Raw genomic sequence first — 12,702 nt, forward strand, 5'->3', positions numbered from 1 at the left:
GTCCCCCGGGGAGCTGCTGTAGCCCATCTCTCCTTGTTTTTTGAAACCTGTCCCATTTATCTGGCTTCTATGCTTCCCCCTCCCGCTTTTGGACAGAAACCAAAGCTATTCCTTTGTTTGCTCATTATTTGGACCAGATTGAAGAAAGTCCCAATCTTTTTGCTCTCTATACATTGGGACATAAACTGGTCATTGAATAAAGAAAATGTAATGGAGCTGAGGATGAAGCCCTATTTATAACGTCACCAAATTCTGTTCACATTTACTCTGGTGTAAATCCAGAGTAATTCCCTTGACGTTTGCATACTTGCTTTGGATTTATGCATGCGTAACTGAGAACAGTATTTAAAATGTAATCTGTAAAGCACCTTGAGGTACTTCCGGATAAAAGGTACTGTATAAATTGAGGGGTTATCGTCACTAGCAGGTGCTTTTCTTGGGAAGGGAGGTTTTCTTAGGCTTTTCTTCTTGGCAAGGCAGGATCATAACAAAAGCTTTAGATCTCTGAAATTTGACAGTGAATTCGCCTGTCCACGTGCCTGTGATTCAACACAAGATCAAGTGATACAGTGAGCTGTATGTACTTTCTGACTTGAAGCTGTAACTCTCTACATCATGAGCACACAGAAGAGACACTAATGCAAGGTATTGTTAGCACCTGTTCCTGACAAAGTGGCCTATAATAACTTTTTTATTTGTCCCTCTAAAAGGTGTTTTGTTTTTTTTTTTAAAAAAGGGTTCAACAAAGGCATTAAAAAGTCAGAGGGTACCTAGTTAGCCCTTCTCACTCAAACTTCAGATCTCCTCCTATACGCTGGGTTTAGAGTGCTGTTCGGACTATTTTTAGAGCTAAATTTAAAGAGGATGATGCAAGTTGGTCATACAGTCTACTTGTTGAACTACAACATGCATTGTTTGAGGCTTGGTTTATAAATAGTACATAGTTGCAAATGTAACCCACGTTCAGTCTTCCCCTCTCATGATGGCTGGGCCATGTACAAAGATCGAGAGGCCTGCTACAGCGTTGGATGACTGAGTTGGGTCTTCTAGCTCAGACAGTAGAGGTTTGTGCTTAAAGACCCTGAAGTCCTAGTCTGATCCCTGTTGCCAGTGATCTACCCAGAGACTTGTACTACAGCATTAGAATGATGAAAGCTGGAGTTTGTTTTTGTCAACATCCCTGTTTCATTTACATAGCACTCTTGTTGAGCATGATGCTTTTCAGGAGAAGGCAAAGTCCTTGGTCCAAGGAGCTTACAGTCTAAATAGGACAGGCATGAAAAGCACAAAAGATGACAACAGGCAGGTGAAATGCAGGGTAGGCATCAGAAAACGGGTTGGAGGAACCTGTTCTTAGAAAAGTCTTATTTATACAGAATAAATAGAATGACCCCATGGTCTAAAGATCTAGTGGACAGGGCAGAAGGATTAGGAGGAATAATAAATTCCTTTTTTGACCTGTCTAATCTGAAGTGGTGCAACATTCAGAAAGAGGTTCCTGATTGGCAGGTGGAAATGTGGGGTTTTGGGGAAGGGAAAAGATTCAGCACAGATGCAGATTTGATTGTTATAATTTCATGAGTGTCCGGTATTAAGTGCCTGACCCTGAAACAGATCTGATCGCTTCAGAATGCAGTGACTTGCCTGCTCCCCAGCACAAGCTGCAAGTGTCCATTTCCTCAGTCCTTTGCTTGCTGCACTGGCTCCCCAAACAGAGATCAAAGCTTCCACTTTTTACATTCAAAGCCTTCTGTTGGATTGGCCTAAGCCATTTCAGAGGCTATCCTGATCTCCCACAACAGCTATGATCCACTGGAACAACAACAGACCGCCTCGTGAGCATGGCAGACAAGCTTCCTTGGCAGCTGGCCCATCACTGTTGAATTCTGAGATTAGAATGAGCCTTGGTGCATTCGGAACAAACTGTAAAACTCACATCTTTGGCCTAAACCAAAGAGGACAATTCTATTTAGGCTGACCAGATAGCAAGTGTGAAAAATCAGGACAGAGGGTAGGGGGTAATAGGAGTCTACATAAGAAAAAGCCCCAAATATCGGGACTGTCCCTATAAAATCGGGACATTTGGTCACCCTAATTCTATTCAATAGGGATGAGGTGGAAAGGAACATAAGGGACCTGACTTCCCAGTGCCTTGCACCGTCATCTGCGCACTGGGTGTAAAATGTTACAAATCAAAATAGCAGCTTTTTATACTCTTTGCACAGGTGTAAATAACTGCACAAAGGGAAGCAGATTTGGGTCTAAAATCTTTTAGAAATGGAATCTTGTAAGTCACTCAAATACCTTGATGAGCATAACATACATGTGTGGATAGATTTGTGAGCCATGATACATCTGTGTGCGTACTGCTAGCCTTTCACCAATAGACAGCATTACATAGCATATGCAAAATGTAAGTGTCAGAAGGGGAAAAATATGAGTTGGGTTTAGGGAGGATTCTTGTATCAAAGCACTAAACTCTAAAGGAGACCCTGTTGCTCTTCATGACTCAGGCATCACAACTAGGCCTGACCAGAAAACAACAATCGGTTTAATATAAAATTTCAAGATTTTTTTTTTTAATTTTGTTTTGTTTGCAATATGTGGGTGCGCTCGCTCTCTCTCTCTAGGTATGTCATCATGAATCCACAAAACCTTCCAAATGCATTTTTTCATTGAAATTGATACATTTCCATGAAAAAATTTGGGTTTGATGAAATGACATTTCAGTTCTAATAACAATGTTGACTGGACCCCTTCTAGAATCTAATAACAACATTGATTGGACCCCTTCTAGAATTAATTTGTATTGCTGCCGGGGAGGTAAGAGAATCCATTAACAAGGAGGAAAAAAAAAAAACTCCAGGAACAGTTAAATGTGTTTTTTTTTTTTTTTCCTTCTCATTTCTCGTTTTATGTCCTCTTTCCTGGCTTTTATGTGTTTTTATATTTCTCCCTCAGGTTACAATAGCTGTGCTGAATGCTAATAACAATACTTGATGCAACTACAGGGTTCATTTTTGAATTATTCTTTCCCTTGAATATTGAAAACTCATCTGAATTATTTGGAGTAGTAGCTGGGTCAATTCACCAGATTATTTTGGCGTAGAGAGGGGTTCAATAAATGTTGTTGTTTTAACAGGTATTCCTTGCTAATTCGTTTAGCAAGGATTTCAAGCATAAATGACTATTTCAAAAAGGATCCCTAATGGGGGGCCATATAAAAATCTTTATTAAATGCATTAGTCCCCTGGCATGACCTTTTATTACATAAAAATAATACAATAAAAATTCATGATCGACTAAGAATAAAAGTCAAATGTATGTTTTAATTAAATGAATAACACTTAAAATATTTGGTGAAAGCAAAATTATTGCAGGTATTTAATTGATCTTTCTTTGGAAAAATGCATTTCATTGTAACTTAATTGACATATGTATTGCACTTTTAATGCAATGCGGCTAAATTTGTGTAATCTGAAACTTTTATATTCTGCTTCTGACAATTAGCTCTGAAAGAACTGATAGTTTTCATTTGATTTATATTTGTGTAAATACCAACAGTCTGGGCAAGTCTCTTTAAAAAAGTTTTGGCATGATCTTTCTTTGAGAGCGAACATAGAAAAAAGGTGATAAAGGACTGTTGTCTAAAACACGGAATTTAAAGGTCTTTAGAGTGTGAGACTTAAGTATTCACAGATGTTTGGTTGCAATTTATAGTGCAATTTAAAAGTTACTACTAATTTCTGCAAACACAGCTTTCTCTGCTGAGTCAGTCCTTCCCTTTCTGCCATGACTGTCTACTCATCTGTTGTGTGCTAGCCCTTAAATCCAGGGTTATGGGCAATATGGGGAAATGACTATCTGTTGTTTTTGTACAGTGTGAGGCACCCCTGCTCAGTCCCTTGCTTCTGGTGTGGCAGGACTAGAAATATTAGGGAGACACCAGGCCATGCCATTGCTGAGGGGTGATGGGGAAGAGTGCTTTGCATTGCTTGAAGGGATGAAATATTACTAGGGAGTAACATTGTTGAGTGCAGAGGAAGTCGGGATACGTGCATTCTGGCTGGCAGCTAAGTCGTACGCACACAACATGAGGGATAGGAGTTGGGACTTTCATCTCCAAAACCAAAGCCCCCTGTCAACTGAAATAAGAATTTCTCCTCTAACTGTTGGTAATGCCTCAAACAGTTATGCAAAATTCCCTGTAATCTCAATCAAACTCATATTCCCAGCAGTCTGTTAATTACACTGGTTTCAGAGTAACAGCCGTGTTAGTCTGTATTCGCAAAAAGAAAAGGAGTACTTGTGGCACCTTAGAGACTAACCAGTTTATTTGAGCATGAGCTTTCGTGAGCTACAGCTCACTTCATCGGATGCATACCGTGGAAACTGCAGCAGACTTTATATACACACAGAGATCATAAAACAATACCTCCTCCCACCCCACTGTCCTGCTGGTAATAGCTTATCTAAAGTGATCATCAAGTTGGGCCATTTTCAGCAGCAGCAAGGACCAACCAGTGGCCCACCTTGATTATCATGCACATTGTGTAGAGAGTTGTCACTTTGGATGGGCTATTACCAGCAGGAGAGTGAGTTTGTGAGTGCGGGGGTGGAGGGTGAGAGAACCTGGATTTGTGCTGGAAATGGCCCAACTTGATGATCACTTTAGATAAGCTATTATCAGCAGGACAGTGGGGTGGGAGGAGGTATTGTTTTATGATCTCTGTGTGTGTATATAAAGTCTGCTGCAGTTTCCATGGTATGCATCTGATGAAGTGAGCTGTAGCTCACGAAAGCTCATGCTCAAATAAACTGGTTAGTCTCTAAGGTGCCACAAGTCCTCCTTTTCTTTTTGTTAATTACACTGAAAATGTCCTCCATTTGGTCATCTAAAATTGCTCAGTGCATTCCGTGATACATTTGATAACTGAGGATGGAACTGTTCTAGTGGTAGCTAATGGGGTAGTTCAAACAATAGAAGATTGTATTTTAAGGTGGGAAGGTCCTGATCCCTGTGCTCCATCCTGCAGGTGTGGGATTTAGCTGATACTATACCAGTGTTCTCTGTATATTTATATCGCCCTCTAGAACCACATTGATTCTGTAGCTAAACTTTCAAAAGATCTCCACACCCTCCATTGGGCCAGATTTTCAAAACAACTCCACACACTGAGCTCTCTTGAAAATCTGGCCCCACATGACAAGAAAATTGCTATGTTGCACACCTCTGATTTGCCTGGAAAAGGGTCTCCGTGAAATCAGACATCTGAGAGGGGAAGATTCTGTGGGAGAAGGTCTTAGAGCAGGGGTTCCCAAGTTTCATTGCACTGCAACCCCCTTCTGACAACAAAAGTTACTACATGACCCCAGGATGGGGGGACTGAAACCTGAGCCCACCCCATCCCTGCCTCCCTGCATGGAGGGCCAAAGCCCCACTGACCTGGGGTAGGGGCAAAGCCAAAGCCCAAGGGCTTCAGCCCTAGGCAGGGGACCTGTAATCTCAGTCCCACTGCCCAAGGCAGAAGCCTGCAGGCTTTGGCCCAAGTCAGTAGGGCTTGGGCTTTGGCTTCCGGCCCCAGCAAGTCTAGCCAGCCCTGGCGACCCCATTAAAATGGGGTCGCGACCCACAGTTTGAGAACCACTGTCTTACAGTATAGCTTCCCAAGTACATGAAAAAAATCATTTTTACACAGCGGTCCTCCATGAACCCATGTCTATCATTCTATGGGTTTGACTTCCTTTCCCCTTCGCTAACAGATTCCAGCATTCTGTTGACTGAATTCACTGCAGCAAGTTCACCCAAAAGCCTATTGTCTTATGCATGCAGCTTATTAATTCACAGAGAAATAACACTACATTTGAATTTGGCTTTTATGTCAGTAAAAAGAAAACAAGTATAGCAATATTAAAAGAAAATATCCAGTGCAAACACCTTTGATGTATAGTAGAGATCAGTACAGTGTTCCTTAGAATAATGTTATAATGCAGACTGCAAAAAACCCCACAGTGATTATAGGAAATGTTATCTGGATGTTGTTTACAGAAGACTCTTTAGCTATGGCACTGAATAATTTTATAGCTAACATTTCCTGTTGAATAGCAACACCTTATTATACATAAAAATCTTAAAACATAAGTATTAATAACACAATCTTTATAATACAATCTTGCATTGAGGACTGGATTTGCAAATTAATGATTAAGTGAACAAACACAAATTTTAAAAAAGTACATTATTTATAAAGGGCCTGATCCAACCACCAATGGGAAGATTCCCAATGGGTTTGGATCAGGCCCGTATATGGAAAGTGTACTATAATTTGAATAATTGATGATAGTGTCCTACTAAATGTTGTATAGTGTATTTCAAAAAAAGGAGTGAAGTACTAATACGGAGACCACCCTGCAGATTTAATACCCTTGCTATTAAATCTTTGCTGAAAAAGGATACTGGGTTTTGTGCATCAGCTATGGGTGACTTAGTGAAATGCAAATCAGTGAAATTCTGCCACACTGGTTTAAAAGAGAAGACTTTAGTATTTGGATTAGCAACTATAATATAATCTAATCTTAAATCAAGAGATCAGCTAAACTAATTCCTACAGATCCTGCAAAACTGGGTATTTCATTGGCAGGACCCTGCTCCCATTAAAATTAATGGGAGTCTTACATCAGTGGGAGCAGGAGCCAGCCCATTGTCATCACTTGCCTAAATCCTGAAAACCATACATGTTTGTTTGACTAGATGCACCGTGCGCACTGGATTTCAGCTGAACAGGATGACTCCCCGCTGTGCATGAAGTTAAATATGCGCATGTGTCTTTGCAGGATCAGGGATGCAGTGGTGGTGGCATCCAAAACCTTGCTTATGTTCATGCCTTGGTCTTTCAGACAGACAGTAGAATACATAGATACAATACTTTCCTAGGTGGAAAATACCCATTTTACAGTACCTGTTTAAAAACAACATTCACAGTAATGAGACCCTTGACTTTTTTTCCCCTGAAATAGTTAAATTTCTTCAACAATATTAAAAAAGAGAACTCCTAGAAAAACCAACACCTGCTTAGCCTGTAATATGTGTGACTTGATTGTTGCAATCCAGTGAGACCGACAGTTCTGGAGCCTTAACATTCCACCTGATCTGCAGGTTCCCTGCCTGGCAGGATATAGTACATTGAATAGCACCAATATCTTAGTTAAGAAAGGAAAATCTTTTTTTCTGAGGATAAAGAGATTTTAATACTCCAGGATTGTGCCAGAAATCCCCACAGGCAAGCTTTTCAAAAATGACCAATTAAAACCACTCTGGTGGTCTTTTAAAAATCCCAAAGAGTTCTACTATCTTCCTGCAGTAGCCATTTTTGGAGTGGAAAGGTAACTAGTGAATTGGGAAGAAGGGAGAAATCATGAATCTCTTTGAACATAATGGAAGCATCTTTAGTATTAAATGATGATCCTCCCCTTTACTGTGTAAGCAAAGGCATGAATTATCCATGCAAGATGGTACAGGAGGCAAGGCAGACTTGAGGGGGAGGTGGCTACAGATGCCTCCATTATATGTTCCTTCCCAGAGCTGCTAGACTCCTCTGTTCTTAATTTTGCATTGATAACAGGGGGTGTGACCACATGGAATGGGGAAGAAATCAGGGCCATGCTGCTGTAGGCATCAGCATATATATGGAAAACTTTTGCGTCATTACTGCCCAGCACCTGTGAAAGACATGCTTTGTGGAGCCTACCTGTGGGTCATAGAGAACTAGTGTCAATGGAGGAGTCGGTGTGCTAGCTGAGCTGCCCATGCTGCGGGAATGGGACAAGAACAATGTCATTAATTTTTAAAAATGGATTTCGTTGTAATTTTTTAACCCAAAATGCGTTGAGTTTTTGGTGTCTAGAATCATAGTTACACGAGCAGTGCAGGATGTAAAGATCTGCTGATCCTCCTTTTGCATACTAGTTGCATCTTGGCTTTCCTATCTGTCTCTAGAGGGGGGAAAAAAACTAAACACAGTTGATTTGAACTTAATACACAAAGTCTTCATTTGGCTCCAATCCATAAAGCTCAGCTAACATTTTAAATCTTGGACCCCAGTCATTTAGAAAGTCATAGTCAATATCTGAATCTGAGGATCCTGACTCCAAAGAGCTAAGAGATTCTGCAATGGACTCAGCACCTTCATAGCCATAAATGTGAAGGGTGTCATATGGCAGCAAATCCCCATCATTGTCAGCTTCATCCTTCTTCACCTCAATCATAATTGCCATTTCCCCAGTGCCAGAATTTCCATTTCCTGTTGGCTTCTGGACCTGTGCATACAGGCAGGGCCTAGTCTCCAGGTTCATGCCATTCTTGCGGACAGAGTTGAGCACAGACACGTCGTAGCTGGTGGTGTCCATTTCACCACCACCTTCTTCATCGTAGGTGACAAGCTGCTCATGAATCTCTGCCACATTCTTCCTGAGTACAGTCAGCTCTTTCTTGTGCCTCTTTCTCAGAATGATTAACAATGTGATTACTGTAGAGAAAACATATCCCAGCAGTTGTAAATAAAGGCAAATATAGAGAATTAGAGTAAACCAAACTCAGTGTAGTTAAAATTGAACATAATCTGAAGTTTTTTCAGGAAAAATGCCATTACATTCAAAAAAGAATGTATCTAAAACATTCCTAAAGTAGGTCTGATGTGTTGACAAAAGGGGCCCGTTTTTGCATTCTGTCAATCTGCTTTAGTGTTGATCTCTTCATCTCCTTAGAACTTTATTTTTACAGCACCAGACTGTTAGTCCTGGAACCTGAAGTCCTGTAGTCATGAACACAGAACAGACAACAGCAGTGCAAGCTTTCCCTATGCTGCCCTGTCAATATGCCTGAGCCCTGCCCTGGAGGGTATATCTCTAGCAGAGAGACCATAGTTCATCCTCCATAATCAGCTGGCATTTGACCTCTTTTTTGCTGAGGCTGACTTATGGGTGTGGCGTCGTGATGTGGATATTTGTCCACCAGGAACTGAGTTTGGACCATCCAATCATTTAACATCTAGGCTATCAAACAATACTCACTTTCACCCTTACCAGTCCATGTTAAACTCAAACTGATGACCTAAAGGTGAACAGCTCCATCACCCAGCCAATCCCCACATGTCAGCCAGTTCATGTTAAGCACTATATTAATATTTTTTTAACATTATGCATTCTTATGTCACCCAAGTTACAATCCTGGATACCAGCTTTTCATTCACAATACTGCAATATCCATACATCAAGTACAGCAGCCTATTGTTGCACTATTAATGGGTTATGCAATATCATTTCTATTGGTGTCTTATTGCATTGTTGTGCCCATATGAATTCAGCCTTTTGAGATAGGGGCCCTGTTATTTCTCTGGCTCAGATCTCATGTACAGTTACACTATGCCTAATGGTGCTAAATAATATTAATGGTGAAATTACAACTGCTCCTTAGTTACAATAAGACAACTATTCTCATAGGCCAAAAAGAAAGTAAATGCAAGAGTTTACTGAATTTGACTGACTCTCTTAAAATGTTCTTTTTGATCCTGGAAAAGATCACAACTTCAGGTACTTCAATTAGAAAGAACATGTCAAGAGCAGAGTATGCTTGAAATATCAGATATTTACCAAGGATTGTGAGGATGCAGATAAAAATTGCCACCAACGCCTGAATGCTAACTCCAACTTGCTTAGCTGCTTCTTCGCAAAAAGTGAATTCTCCTTTCTCATCACACTTGCAGACACTGATGGAAAGTGTGTTTGTGCTGCTTAGCTCAGGTGTGCCACTGTCTGAGATGATGATAGGTAGGTAGTGGATTTTTGCCCGCTCACGGTTAAACTGTCCATATTTGACGGTGACATTAGCTGTGTTCTCTGGAAAAGGTAATGACATCTAATTAAGTGATAATGTCAGCCTCCTGACTTTCTTTATAGATTACCAATCATCTGGCACAATCCCCTGAGGCTAACTGAGCCTTTAAGGAACCCCGCAAATAGTTGGGTGGGCATGAACAACTCTTTATCTGCTGAAAAAACCTTAACTTGTTTATAAATAACAATAGCCCACTTGGACCCATCACAGATTATCTCTAGTTTTCACCTCCTGTTTCCTGGTGCCTCTTTTGCTATATGCTGAAATCTACTGAGGGGATACACTACCGTGATTGTCAACCAATGTGAAGTTGCTATCTTCTGTGGTCAGGGAATATTTGAAGTTAACGCCAGGCAACATTTCATCCTTGTCAGTAGCTGAAATCCTGATTATTACCTATAAAGATTCCAAAGTTCATAAATTTCAGGTATGCAGTGAACACAGTGGTAAAAACACTCCTTATGTAACGCAATAGCTTGTGCTGGGCCTTTCATGGACCATCTGCAGTAAGAGGTTGTGTGAAGCTGCATCACTCCAGAGGGGCCCCCAGAGAGGCGCAGTGCCTCCTGGGGCCTCCTATCCTTTGCAGTGCAATAGGAGTAATTTGATTATAGCCCTCTTCAAAGGGCTGCTTCCTTCCCCCGTTGCATGACTAGTCAGATCCACTGGCTGGTGTGGACGGAGAGTCAGAAAGATGGGTTTGCCTATTTCCTGCTTACGTACTTTTTATGGAGAGAAACTGGTGCAGAGTCTCTATACTCCCCCACAGTAGCAGGTGCTAAAAGCCAGGTAGCGTCAGTCCTGCCACACACACAGGAAAGGGATTCTCTCTCCTACTCTGCGGTGTGGCTGTGTTATGGCTTGTAATTAACCATAAAGAGAAAAAACTAATGTTCATTTAAATATCTTTAGGTGGAGTTTTTCTAAAGTGCCTAATGGACTTAGAGCACTAATAACAGTGAATGTCTAAGACTTCTGCTCCTAAATTCCTTGCTTGCTTTTGAAAATCTCCCCCAAATACCGAAAACACACAATACAGCTACTGGATGTATGGCAGATGAATAATCTATATGACATCAATAAATGATATACCAAAAGTATTTCAAAATCAAGTTAAAGATCAAATACTACCCCTGGGTCTGTACACACAGCTCCCATCAAATGGTAGAATCTGGCTCAAAAACTGTAAATTAATGAATATAAATAAAAAACTTACATGTAAAAGCTGCAGCTTGAGGAACCCATGACACCTAAAAATACCAACTCTATTTGTTGGCACACAAATTGGGCGCTGATGAAATTTGCAATCTTAATATTTACTCAAGTATTCGCCTGCCTATGTTACATAGCTCAGGTTTTGCATGTATGAATATTAGGTAGATGGAAAATGAATTGCTGGTAATAACTGCCACCTTGTAGGGTTAACTGAACTGGAATGACTAATGTGCATGCATACTGCTGACCTTCTGCTCGATGGGAGGGAGAGGGACTAAGGAGAGGGATGCTCTGTGTGTGTGTGTGTGTGTGTGTGTGTGTGTGTGTGAGAAGTGATAGGTCTGTATTATAGCAGCAAAAAGACCGAAGTAGAAAAGTTCTGAGGGCTGACAGCTCCGAAATCAATGCAGTCATGGAGTAGCCACTGGAAGCACATGCAGATCAGTATTTAGGATTAGCAAACAGGATAACTCTTATCAAAAGAGTTGTGGTTTAACTTGTGGTTGTAGATATATGGTTAAGTATAAATGGAAACAACCCTCTCATGTATTACCTACCTTTCCTGGTGCAGCATTTTCACACACTTTGGGCTCATAAGGATGAGCAAATTCTGGAGCATTGTCATTTTGATCAAGAACCTGGATATAAACTTGTGTATGTGATTCTATGTCAGACAGTCTATCTGAAATGATAAACATAAAATAATGGGTTTCAGAGTAACAGCCGTGTTAGTCTGTATTCGCAAAAAGAAAAGGAGTACTTGTGGCACCTTGGAGACTAACCAATTTATTTGAGCATGAGCTTTCGTGAGCTACAGCTCACTTCATCGGATGCTGAAGTGAGCTATAGCTCACGAAAGCTCATGCTCAAATAAATTGGTTAGTCTCTAAGGTGCCACAACTACTCCTTTTCTTTTTATAAAATAATGGATGATTTATCATTCAGTTGTCTGCAGACTGAGCCCCATACAGAATTCTTGTCCTGTGCTTTGCATCATTCATGGAACTTCTTCATAATGAGCAAGAATAGTACAGTATATCACACTTTGATGAATTTATGCTCATCCTACTTATTAGATGTGAATTTAGGCCCAGATTTGTTCCTACACAGGGTTGAATGGGATGAGGGGGAGCTGGTTACGGCTCCCTGATTTACTGTGCTGGACTCTGTGTAGGTTGTAACTACCTAGGGGCTGCTCTAAACTATGCCAGCTGTCTATAACCCGAAAGGAATGTATGCCAGTTGAAGATTGCCAAAGTGTAACAAGGAGGCTATTCTCCTTCCCACTTGCTCCTTGGCTCTTATGGCAGGACTTAAATGTTGAAGGGTCTGGCCTGGGAAGTGGTTACAATGGCTCTACATATGGATGTGAGGCGAATTTTGCTCTCTTTGTACTGTGGGAGTATAATCAGGCAAGATGCTTTTTCTATGACTTATGTTAGAGATCCAGGCATAAAGGTTAGTGGTTTTAAGTGATTCATTGCATTTGTACTGAAGGCTAAGTATTAAATCTGGTTTCTGGATTCTAGAGGGAGAAGACTTGCTGAGCTACCTTGAATCTAAAACATACATTGTATTTTACAGAATCTATACTT

At 40.7% G+C, this 12,702-nt stretch overlaps 1 protein-coding gene across 1 annotated transcript in view; it reads right to left on the bottom strand.

The window, feature by feature from the left end:
• Nucleotides 1-4,824: 4,824 nt before the first annotated feature.
• CDH5 (cadherin 5) overlaps nucleotides 4,825-12,702 on the bottom strand; it is a 57,484-nt gene continuing 49,606 nt past the window's right edge. The window contains exons 9-12 of the mRNA XM_084644978.1: nucleotides 11,665-11,789; nucleotides 10,180-10,288; nucleotides 9,649-9,894; nucleotides 4,825-8,525 (exon numbers count right to left, since the gene is read on the bottom strand). Of these exons, the coding sequence (XP_084501104.1) occupies nucleotides 8,032-8,525; nucleotides 9,649-9,894; nucleotides 10,180-10,288; nucleotides 11,665-11,789 (974 nt within the window). The 3' untranslated portion in view covers nucleotides 4,825-8,031. The remainder of the gene's footprint in view (nucleotides 8,526-9,648; nucleotides 9,895-10,179; nucleotides 10,289-11,664; nucleotides 11,790-12,702) is intronic.

Source organism: Lepidochelys olivacea, assembly GCF_965140295.1.
Source record: "Lepidochelys olivacea isolate rLepOli2 genome assembly, chromosome: 12".
In the NCBI taxonomy this organism is placed as follows: domain Eukaryota; kingdom Metazoa; phylum Chordata; order Testudines; family Cheloniidae; genus Lepidochelys; species Lepidochelys olivacea.